The sequence below is a fragment of the Lissotriton vulgaris genome, unplaced genomic scaffold, assembly GCF_964263255.1.
Source record: "Lissotriton vulgaris unplaced genomic scaffold, aLisVul1.2 SCAFFOLD_741, whole genome shotgun sequence".
NCBI lineage: Eukaryota > Metazoa > Chordata > Amphibia > Caudata > Salamandridae > Lissotriton > Lissotriton vulgaris.
This window is the reverse complement of record NW_028248381.1, coordinates 594,510-606,582: the sequence shown is the minus strand read 5'-3', so window position 1 is coordinate 606,582 and position 12,073 is coordinate 594,510. Positions and strand designations below refer to the sequence as shown.

General features: G+C 45.8%; 1 protein-coding gene across 13 annotated transcripts in view; it reads left to right on the top strand.

Moving 5' to 3' along the window:
• The window catches only part of DGKZ (diacylglycerol kinase zeta), a 502,570-nt gene that overhangs the window by 285,564 nt on the left and 204,933 nt on the right, over window positions 1–12,073 (top strand). For all 13 annotated transcript variants that reach the window (XM_086949968.1, XM_086949967.1, XM_086949970.1 and 10 more), the window contains 3 exons: window positions 8,487–8,565; window positions 9,796–9,851; window positions 11,255–11,317. In XM_086949968.1, coding sequence (XP_086806094.1) covers window positions 8,487–8,565; window positions 9,796–9,851; window positions 11,255–11,317 — 198 coding nt within the window. The remainder of the gene's footprint in view (window positions 1–8,486; window positions 8,566–9,795; window positions 9,852–11,254; window positions 11,318–12,073) is intronic.

Here is a 12,073-nt window from a genome sequence, read left to right as displayed (position 1 = left end):
GTCACGGACGCTTTTGTGGTTGTTTCGGATTGCGTGACCTGGAAGGGAGAGCAACGGAGGGGAGATAATCCTGGCGGGGTGAGTAAGGGTCTTGCGACCCGTGGGGCAATATCACAGCAGGGTAATGGCACCAACCAGAATAATGCATCACCCCGAGCCCTAAAGGGAAATAATGAAGGGTCTACACGGCAACACCAACTCCAAAGTATGTTACCCTAAAAGGTGTCCTTTCGTTGCTCATATTTTCTTCATTGGTAGGATGACCTTCCTTGTTCACAGGTTCTCCTGTGATTGGGTGTTCCTTTCCTTGATTAATAGGTTTTGCATTGGTAGGGAGTCCTTCCTTGTTCACAGGTTCTTCTGTGACAGGGTGTCCTTTCCTTGATCATAGGTTCTTTATTGGTAGGGTGTCCTTCCTTGTTCACAGCTTCTCCTGTGAATGGGTGTTCCTTTCCTTGATTTTAGGTTTCCATTGGTAGGGAGTCCTTCCTTGTTCACAGGTTCTCCTGTGATGGGTGTCCTTTCCTTGATTATAGATTTCCATTGGTAGGGAGTCCTTCCTTGTTCACAGGTTCTCCTGTGATGGGTGTCCTTTCCTTGATCATAGGTTCTCCATTGGTAGGGTGTCCTTCCTTGTTCACAGGTTCTCCTGTGATTGGGTGTTCCTTTCCTTGATTAATAGTTTTGCATTGGTAGGGAGTCCTTCCTTGTTCACAGGTTCTCCTGTGATGGGTGTCCTTTCCTTGATTATAGGTTCTTCATTGGTAGGGCGTCCTTCCTTGTTCACAGGTTCTCCTGTGATTGGGTGTTCCTTTTCTTGATTATAGGTTCTTCATTGGTAGGGCGTCCTTCCTTGTTCACAGGTTCTCCTGTGATTGGGTGTTCCTTTTCTTGATTATAGGTTCTTCATTGGTAGGGAGTCCTTTCTTGTTCACAGGTTCTTCTGTGACAGGGTGTCCTTTTGTTGCTCATATGTTCTTCATTGGTAGGGAGTCCTTCCTTGTTCACAGCTTCTTCTGTGAAATGGTCTCCTTTCCTTGATCATAGGCTCTTTAGTGGTAGGGTGTATTCTCTTTGCTTGTAGGTTTTCATCAGAATGGTCTCATATGTTTTGGATGCAGGTTCATGTGTGGTAAGGTGTTTGTAGGGTCTCCATTGGTAGGATGTCCTTCCTTGGCCATAGGTTATTTCATGAGAAGATGCCCTTCCCTTGGTTCTAGATTATTTTGTGTTATGGTGTACTTTCTCAGGTTGCAAGCTCTTCTGTTTACAAGTTTTTCTATGGAAATGTGTCTTTTGTCTGCTGGTCGTTTGTTTTCCTTCTTTCCTTCTGATTGTCAGTTTTTCAGCTTAACAACGTTCTTTCTTTGGGTCTCGGGGTTTCCTATGCCTTAGTGTGCTTCCTTTGGGCTTTGTGCTTTTGGATGTGGATGTATCTTGCATATAGTGTCCTTTCCTTGTAGGTATATTCTTCGGCAGTCACGTCCCCTTCCTTTGTTTAGGTTCTGCTGTGGTATGGTGCATTTAATTTGACTTGGTGTTCTTATTTGCTCAGGTGTCATGAGTGTTTCTTCCTTGGTAGAGTATCTGTGCTTTGGTTTCTAGGGTCTTCCATCTGCTTGCTCCTTTTATCTTTGGTTGTTCGAATATTCTTCTTTGGTACTGATCTTTCCATTAGTTGAGCGTTTTCTACTCGACCCAGCTGTGAGGGGAACGGCCATAAGTACTTACTTTGGCGGGTACCAGCGGAAGCCTGCAATTTTGCCGCCATCATTGTTATTGAGGGGAGCAGAGCCGCCAGCAAAATCCTAAGGCCCTGACTACAACCCCCAGAAGGCTCTGTGAGGCGCACAGCCAGTGACGCTGTTGGAAGGCGCCAGAGGCCCTCAAAACCGTCCCGGCCCTCACGCAGCGCGGGATGCTCCTGAACTCGACCCAGCTGTGAGGGGAACGGCCATTTGTACTTACTTTGGCGGGCACCAGCGAAGCCTGCAATTTTGCCGCCATCATCGTTATTGAGGGGAGCAGAGCCGCCAGCAAAATTATAAGGCCCTAACTTCAACCCCCAGAAGGCTCTGCGAGGCGCAGAGCCAGTGACGCTGTTTGAGGGCGCCAGAGGCCCTCGGAACCGGCCCGGCCCTCATGCAGCGCAGGGCGCGCGCGGGCGTGCCCGGGCCAAGAGCGTGCCCATCCACGCCCGTCAAAGCCGGAAGAGGCTGGGCTGGGCACCCCCTACTGTTGACTTTATCAAGCTTGATACCCCCTGAGATCTGCCCACCATTATTACATTGTCTTGGCGTTCTGTGAAGTATAAAAGCCGGTGTTTTTAACTCTAGGGGGAACCATTGTGTGCGTAGATAGTATAGCGGTGTGTATAAATCAACCCCCTATAGTAGTTGAGGCCGTAAAATGGAGAAACTGGGTTGTGTGGAGAAAAAATGAACTTTAGCTTTGCCTAAAATAAGTTCTAAACCTACGTCAATAGACAGGATGCTAGAAAAAGCCTTGGGAGTTGTGGCCACATAAATAGAACGGACAGAGAGACGCCTATCTATTACCCCAAATCTAGAAATAGAAATGTTGGATCTCAGTCGTACATCGGCCACAGGGGCTCCAGCATTAGAGCTTTCCAATCTTCCATTAGTAATCGTAGAGGCAGAGAGCCCGGAGTCACCTCAGGCCATCACCCCAAATAAATCAGGCAGAAATAGCAAAACTAAACCAAAACCCAAAGCAAAACCGCTGTAAGAAGGAAAAAACTGCAGGTCCCCAGCCTCGAAAAGGCAACATAGATGGTAGTACCCCAGAGGTTATCACAGGACACGCAAATGATCCGCCTGCCTGGGTCACATCCCTGGTGAGGAATCTCGAGGTGCAAATGAGAGCTATTGTTAAGGAGGAGCTTAGACCTTTATCAGAAAGGGTTGAGGGCTGTCTGTAAATTTGAATGAATGGATTAAATCTGGGGAGATATCGAAGGATACCATTAGCCCCAATTGTACGTCTTGTGAGCAGGCTATGACGGGTAACCAATTGGTCAAACCCTGCTCAATGCCTAATGAAGGAGTTGCCCCCTTAAATGTAGATGGCGTACAACACGCCAGGAAGCAAAATCATATTAATGCAGTAAGGCCTCCCCTGGTGCAAATAAATGGAGCAAACAATAGTCCATCACTGTCTAAAGGAAAAGAGGAAGCATATACAAATTCTGTACAGGAGGTGGAAGGAATTTCACCAGTTTTAGAACGCAATAACCAGATGTATTGCCCACCAATCATAAATTTGCTGCCTGCCTCATCCCCATACGTAGTGATTCTTGCAGGTGTACCTGAATTAAGAAAGGGTCAAACAGAATCTCACCAAGAATTAAAGAATACAAGTGTTCATTGGTTAGTAAACCATAGCAACTTAGGATATGAGAATTCCGAAGAGATCCTAACAACAAGAGGGTGGGTTGGATAGGCAGTCGACATATGGATACACAAGGAGAATGCATAGTAATTAATTTTAGAAACCTAATGGATAACCCAACAAGTTTTAGCTACTGAGCATGGGAGGGACAAGGGTAGTATTCTATTATTTCCCTTAGGTCACTTCTACCTCCCAATAGGCCCTGCCAGTATGGCCACCAGCAGGAGATGGTAAGGAGAGCTGTTTATAATAATTTTGTATCACCACACCTAGGTCATCACTGGCAAAACCAATCCATTTTTAATATTCCCACAGAAAATAGGTTCAGTCCCCTAGAAGGTGTGGAGTGACCCCCCCATCCATTAAGGAGGAAATATGTCCCGCATCTTTAGACTATGAGAACAAGGGCAATTCTACAGAGCTACATCCCCGAAGTGAGGAAGGTTCAGACGGAGGGAGCATGAGCAGCTCCCGATGCAGTATCCACCACGGAGATGAGTTAGCTCAGTGTGAAATCCTGAACACCTTATATCTGTAGGGATAAATGTGATGGAGGAAACTGGATTAACAAAAGTTTCAATTAATCTTCCTCCCTTAGTGTCTGTTAAAAAGAACCCACATAACTACCAGGCAACACGGATCTTGTCTTGGAACATAGCGGGTATAAACAACAAATTGGATGACCCTGAATGGGTATCTTTTATTAGTCAATTTAAGATCTGCATGTTTCAGGAAATCTGGGCACGAGGGAGGTAACGAATCCTGGTGATGCTTCCTTTAGTGTCCCTGCAACATCAGGGGGAGTAGGGAGACTCTCTAGGGGCCTTACCACATGGATAGGTGTACACCTGGGTTGTACGGCTGTGCAAATTGACGCAGGCTCCATCGACATCTTATGTGTCCAACTGCAGTTTCCATCTAAGCCTCCTGTTGTCCTAGTAAATGTATACTCGAGGCCCACCCCTATGGGCACGGAGTCCGATACTGTAGAGGAACTAGCTACATTTTTGTGTTCTACTGCTGCAAAACAAAAGGTCATTGTGGGAGGTGATTTCAACTGTCCGTTCGAGCCACTTGAGGGTTTGTTCTTTGACAGTATAATGGGTGAGGGTTACTTTCTGGAAATCTCTGAGTCCAAAAGTTAAAAAATGGTCTCCCCTGGTGATCCAGATGAATTGCCTAGTTCTAAAACATTCATTAAGAGCGTGTAATGGTAGATCCCTGTCTGATACATCAAACGGCTATACTTTTTACATCAAGGATCGTGGGTTTTTATTAGACTGCATCCTAATTGATTCTAATTCCTGGGACAGGATGACTGATTTCGAAATTATCCCACGGTTAGTTAGTGACCATTACGCACTAGTAACAGAACTAAAAACATGTAATCCCGAGAATGTGCATACCCCAGATAACCCTATGGACCCCAGGTTGACTGTTTTGAACAGCAGGAGGAGAGTGCGATGGACTGATTTTCACCAATCGCAGGAAAACTTGAGTAGTTTATACGACGCTTTAATTCCTGTGTTTGTAGAGGTGTCCCACTTATACAACCAGAGCAGAGACGGTCTAGACTTTGAGGGGGTCAAGTCTAATTATGCTAATCTAGGAGAAGTTATATTGAACTTCTTCTATCGCAACAAAACCATCAGGCCGGGCCGGACGCCATCCACCCCTGGTACAACACTCACTGTCGTAGGGCCAAAAGGGCATTAGTAGGATCTCTTTAAGCTAACCATCGCCCACAAATACAAATCACAAGAAAGGCTTATAAAGAGGCTGTTCAAGAAGCCAAACAAGGTGGGAAATGGATAATTGGGATATACTGAAAATTACCCTAGGGGATAGAGGCATGAGGACACTTTGGGGCGCTGTAAATTCAGGTTTTTCTAGCCCCAAAAGAACGGTTGAACCGAACCTGGATGAAGAGGGGACCTGAATTTTTACCCCGATATTAGCATGAGCACAAGTATAAGTTTAAGGGAAATAGAGGGCGCATTGGCAAAAATAATACCGGGTAAAGCTCTAGGAATGGATAAGATCCCTGGGGATCTCTTTAGGAGTGAGCCATCTATCTGGACCCTGTATTTCTGGGTACTTTTCAATGCCATAATGAAGGGCATGAAGATTCCTTCCAGTTGGCTTGGTGCGGGAATAATCCCGATTTTCAAAAAAAGGTTCTCCTCTCCTACCAATTAATTAGAGACCCATTAGTTTAATTGATATTGCCCCAAAAATATTTGCACGAGTCTTGCTCCTCAGGCTACAATCCTGGATGGAAGAAAAGGGGGTACTGTCCCCCCTACAGGCGGGGTTCAGGGAAAGGTTGTCGACCCTGGACCAAGTACTAAGGTTGCTACTGTTGTACTGGAAGACCGTCTGCCTGCAGGGGGGGGCAGTCTCTACTTAATATTTGTAGACCTGAGGTCAGCATTTGATCTGGTGCCAAGGGAAAAATTGTGGTCAGTCCTATGTGAGAGGGGGGGTTCCGATGTACCCAATTCAACTTATTAAACGACTCCTCGAAGATAACTATGCGTAAATTAGATATGGTAGGGATGGTGAACTCACTGCACCCATACCCATCAAAAGTGGCGTACGCCAGGGTTGTGTGCTCGCGCCAACCTTATCAGCTTTTACATTAATGGTTTGATTGATTCCTTGCTAACCGAAAAAGCCCTAGATGCCCCAAAGTTAGCCTCCCGTAGAATTTCAGCAATGATGTTTGCTGATGACACTCTTTTGGTAGCTAAATCACCCATGGGGATACAAAGGGTTTTAGATAAATTTGAGTTATTCTGTAGGGAAAGAGGTTTAGAAATAAATCTACAGAAAACCAAGTTTATGGCGTTTAATAGCCCAAAGAGTACACGCCCAATGCCTTTATTAAACGGTAAACCCCTTGAAAGAGTTTCATCTTTTATTTGCTTGGGCATTACAATCACTGAAACCATGGATTGGGGGGGCCCACATTACGAAGTCGGCGTTGAAACTAGCCCAATCGACAGGTGGCATCATGAAGGTTTTTTAGTAGGTCCAGTAAGAGAGCGGTCAGTCCGGCATTAGAAATCTATAAGGCCCAGGCTCGAGCTGGCGCATTATACGGCGCAGAGTTATGGGGTCATCTTCAGCTTGAGACCTTATCACAGGTGGAGAACCAATATCTTAGACAGTTGTTCAGGTTAGCTCATGGCACCCCGTTAATTCCGCTTCGACTAGACATGGGATTGATGGCGATTGCAGAAGTGTCAAGCCTTAAACATTTAATGTACAGGCGTTGCTCGTGGACTACTCCCGAACATGTATCTAATAGGGAGGAATTGTCTGAAGTTATGATGACACGGGGTGCTGTTAAAGTTTCTTGCTTTGCCCATATTAAATATTTGTTAACAAATATGGTCTTGGGAGATTGCAGGGCGGAACCTCAGTTAGCCTGTCCTTTAATATCAAGGAAACAAATGAAGGTTCACTATGAAAAGTACGGAATGGCGACACTTCATTCATGTTCTAAAACAGGTAAATTAACTTTATCTTTCTTAGAAATAAAGGACACCTTTTGCCTTGAGATGGTGTTTGATCTTATTAAACCGGTAGCGGCAAGAAAGCTCTATTTACAATTCAGGTTTTGGGTTCTCCCGCTCCGCTGTTTTACAACAAAGTGGCGAGATCAGCAAGCGGTACATTGCCCGGCATGTGATCACCCAGAAGAATCAGTGCTCCATGTCTTTTTTTTAGTTGCACCGGGTACAATAAAGCTCGGAACGGTTGGCTGGTTCAGATTTGCAGGAACATTGGCAGTAGGCATTGCCTTGAGGTGTTAAAGATACTGAAGCATGACCTCAGCATCCCTATTGTCTATTCAGTTGCCGGATTCCTGTTCTCTGTGGTGCACCAGAAGGTTTTATTTTAAATCATCCAAAGATGTGATGGATCTGATCTAGGTAAATAGAAATGTTATTATTGTAACCTAGTATATTCCCCCCCCTGTGGATAAGCTCACAGTTTTTACCTATGGGCCTACTTTTTAATGAATCCCCTTTTTTATCTAATTTATTCATTTATTTATTGCACTATGCACTTTCTGTAAAAAAATATGCATTCTCCGTCTATTAACAAAACCCAAAATTATATTTTTTTCAATGTTCAAAGGTATCCAAACTTTATAATCATGTGTATAGTGATTTTAAAAGTGTTTCAAATTGTTGTTTTTATGCCTCGATGTAATTTTTAAGACATGACATGATTGTTTTTTGGACTCTGTACTTTTAAGGTCATATTGACCGAAATAAAGTTTCTTTGAACTTGAACTGATATTAGGGTGTTCTTGTTTTTATTTGTGATCTAGGGTGTGTGTTTTGCTTGTAGGTCCTACTCTACGGTTGAACGTACTACTTTTGCTTGTAGGCACATCTGAAAGTCTGCTGAATCTAGGCTCTTTGTTGTGGCTGTGTTTTTTGCTTGGGTGTTATTTTGTCTCTGTGGCAGATCATCTTGAGTTCTTCTGTACAAGTGTTTCCCAGATGTTGAAGTAAGTTGGTCCCTAGACTGCAAGTTTTTGTTTTTGGGTGGAGAGTTGTTTTCATTTGTGTTTTACCTGTTGCAGAGCACTCTTCATTTGGTTGTGAGATGTTTGTTTGGGGTTTCTTTGGTTGTTGTTATTTCTATGGTAGAGTATCTTTGCTATTCCTGTTAGTCTTTTGTAGGAAGTTTTCCTTCCATTGATTGCATATTTTTCCTTCATTAGGGTGCCTTAACAGAGTTGAAAGTTCTTCTCTGATAGGATTACCTTTTCTCTCTATCTTTTCTTCTCTCTTTGTCTATTTTTCTATGGTAGGGTGTTTTTCCATTAGTTGTATTTTCTGTTCAGGTAGGGTATCCTTTTTTGGATTCAGATTCTGCTCCAGACTTTTCTGTGGTCGGCCTCCTGTTAGTTAGATCTCCTGTTGTGTTTATGCTTTGTGGGGATGGAATGAGATGTGGGTCACGTATGCAAGATGAGGGATAGGACGGTATGAGAGGAGAAAGCAGCAGACTTGGATGGCTCCTGTATTGATCCTCCCTATGTTCCTCCTCAGCTCCCACTCGATGTCTTCAATAACTACTTCAGTCTTGGATTTGATGCCCGAGTTACGCTGGAGTTCCACGAATCTCGAGGTACGTCAATCACACTTTCAGTTGGGTCTTGTCAGTGGAGGTAGAACAGGGCAGTGAAGCTCGGACCTCTTAGAATGCGACACTGCAACCATCTGGAAGAATATCTTATCCACCCCAAGCAAATGCTTTATGATGACACCTCCTGGCCTTATGTACTGGGCCTCACTCTGTCCCCAGTGTTCCGTAGCCTGCCCCACACCTCATCCATTGGACTCTTGGCTGCACTCTGACCTGGTTCCCCACAGAGTGGATCCCCACGGAGACACCACTGTATACTGAGATGGTGACTTACCATCTAAGATGGACGCCTAGATCTTTAGCGGGCCCTTGGATCCTGTGCGGGCCGTCGGAACACTGCATTGAGTTGACAGAAGGCATGAAATGAAATGAAATGAAAATGGCACTTATAAAGTGCATGGCTACCCGAAGGCCTCCCAGCGCTAGGAACCAAACCTATCCAGTGAGTGTCTTTAGATGGACGGGAACAAGAACGTTTTCAGCTGTCTGCGGAAAGACAGGTGGTCTTCCTCTAGCCGAATGTGATTTGGAAGATCGTTCCATCTCTTGGTGGCAATGTAGGAAAATCGTCTGCCCCCACTCCTAGACCAGTATATTCTGGGGACTATTGCCGTCCGTTTGTTTTCTGAGCGCAGCGCTCTACTGGGATAGTACGGGGAAATAATGGACTGTAGAATGGGTGGACCCTCAGAAGACATAATCTTATGGGTGATGCAAAGGGATTTGAACAGGATCCGCTCTGCAATAGGAAGCCAATGTAGAGATGCTACAGAGGCTCGTGCAGATTCTCTGTGGTGGGTATGTAGAAGCAATCGAGCTGCACAATTCTGCACGGTCTGAAGTTTCTATTGTGTATCGCGTGGATGGGAAGGACTGAGTCGATTGCAGAGAGGCGGAAGGGCGCAGTTAACTGTAAACATAGAGAGGGTTGAGATAAACGTGTCGGGTGAAGGGTGGAGTTGATGGACAGATTCGAAAAGGGTAGATCTGACAGGAGTGATGGGGATAGGTGGAGTTTATTGGAGGGGGGGAAAAGAATTGTGAATGCATTGAATTATGCCAAATATTTGTCTCCTAATTTTGCTATGCTGTGTATACCTATATTTTCTTCCCTATTCGGTCCTTCTTCCCTTCTTTTGCTGCTTTTGATAATCTCTTCTTCCCTCTTAACTGTACATTCATGTTTTCACTTTGCTGATGTTCTTCCCACAGAAGCCAATCCTGAGAAGTTCAACAGCCGGTTTCGGAATAAAATGTTTTATGCTGGGGTATGTGAAGCTCTGGTTCTGGGTGTTGGGGAGGGGTGTGCAGCGTTTGTTATGCAGTATTTGGGAGTGCGGCCAGTGCTTATAGAATCTGTGATAGGGCAGGGGTATTCCTGCTCCTTGAGGAGGGGAAGGGAGCAGATGCAGGCCTGGTTTTTAGTGCTGGGGAGAGGTTGGGTGCTGCTCCTATGCTAGGTTAAGGGGAGCAGGTTATGCAGCTCCTGTAATCTGCCGCTTGATAGTGGGTGCTGCAGCTCTTGTCATGCTCTGTTTGATAGTGGTTGGTGCCATTTTGCTCTTTGTGTTGCAGAGTGATTAGACGGGTCTCTTCTTGGTGTTTAGAAGCTGGAATGTGTAGTTCTTGGTCTAGGTTATTGGAGATGTTTCAGTTCTGCTTTCGGTCTTGGTGCTAGAGAGGAGTTGGTGTAATTCTTACATTGGAACTATGATGTTTAGTGAGCGCTTCTGTTCTGGTTTATGTGCAGTGGGTAGGGGTAGATCACGGCATTACAGGGTTGGCGGGTGCTGAATTTGATCTAATGGGAATGAAGTAGTAGCAGATCTTTTTTTTATTACATCGATGTTAGTGAGTTGGTCTGTGGAGCGCTCAGTCCTGTAGAGTAGGTTGTTGAAACCGTTAGTCTTGTAGAGTTGGTGAGTACCCCTTGTGACACTGTAGAGTGGCTGGGTACAGCTCTTGGCCCTGTAGAGTGGGGAGCTGCAACCATTAGACTCATAGAGTGGGAAAGCACATCTCTTGGCCCTCTAGGGTAGGTATATGCAGCTTTCTGCCCTGTAGAGTGGGTGGGTGCAGCTTTTAGCACTGTAGAGTGGGTAGGTGCAGGTCTTGGCCTCGTAGAGTGGGTGGGTGCAGGTCCTGGCCATGTAAGTAGGTGGGTACATCACTTAGCTCTATAGAGTGGTGGGAACAGCTCTTAGCCCTGTAGAATGGGTGGGTACAGCTCCTTAGCTCTGTAGAGAGGGTAGGTGCAACTATTGGCCTTGTAGAGTGGGTATGTGCAGCTCTTGGCCCTGTAGAGTGGTGGGTACAGTTCCTAGCCCTGCAGAGCCCGTCGGTGAAAGTGGGCACAACTCTTGGCCCTGTAGAGTGGACAGTTGTAGCTCTTTGTCCTGTAGAGTAGGTAGGTGCAGCTCTTTTTGTTCCATTGATGTTGGAGAGGGAATATGTACAGCTGTTCTCTGGCCTAGGGGTGTCGCTGTGCAGCTGCTTCAACTAGTGACGAGACACTTATGGGTAGGGGGGTCTCCCGAGGACAACCATGATTTAGGCGCAAGAAGTCTGAACCTGTTTCTGACATTTCCCTCCTCTTTCTCTCTCCACCTGCCCTTCTTTGCTCTACTCCTGCTGGTGATGGTGCACCACCTGCATCCTCGGTCCCCTGCAGACAGCCTTCTCCGACTTCCTAACGGGGAGCTCCAGAGACCTGGCCAAGCACATCAAAGTGGTGGTAAGTAGAGCCTGCCCTGGCTGCTGGAGGTAGGAGTGTGTGGGGAGGGGGTGGAAGGGAGGCTGCAGCCGGTAGGAGTTGGGAAGGCGGGGGCTATTCTTAGCGTTAGTTCTTCTCCCACCCAAAATTCTACCTGTCGGTGCTCTAAATGGGATGAAATAAGGGGGCAATGCTCGAATATGGACGTGCCCAAAGACGCATAACCTGAGATCCTTCCCCAAAGGCGAGGGCTCTGCGATTAGGGGCCAGGTTTGAAATATGCGCCCTAAACTCCTGTCCTGCTGGCCCAGGACCAGCATCTGGGATGTGTCTGAGTTTTCTTTTGTTACATCCATACATTCCGCCCAACTACCACTGCGCGCCTTAAACAATCCACACCTTTGAGGTTTGCGCATGCTTATTTTCTAATTAATCACAGAAAAATCATTATTAAGGATTATATCTAACTAATTCTGAATATATGAGACTGAATTTGACATTAGTAAGGCCTTTGGCAGGAGTAGTTGTTGTTTGGGTGTCTCATTCACTCTTGTTTTTCCCTTCACATAACTTTCCTTGCACTCTCACTGTCAGACACTTATGCCATATTTCTTCCCACAGCTTTCTGAACTCTCTCATTTGCACCTCTGACACGCCCCTTCCTCATCTGCACCGCTGACACGCCCCTTCCTCATCTGCACCGCTGACACGCCCCTCCCTCATCTGCACCGCTGACACGCCTCCTCTACATGTCTGTCTAGTCATTCTGTCCTCCTG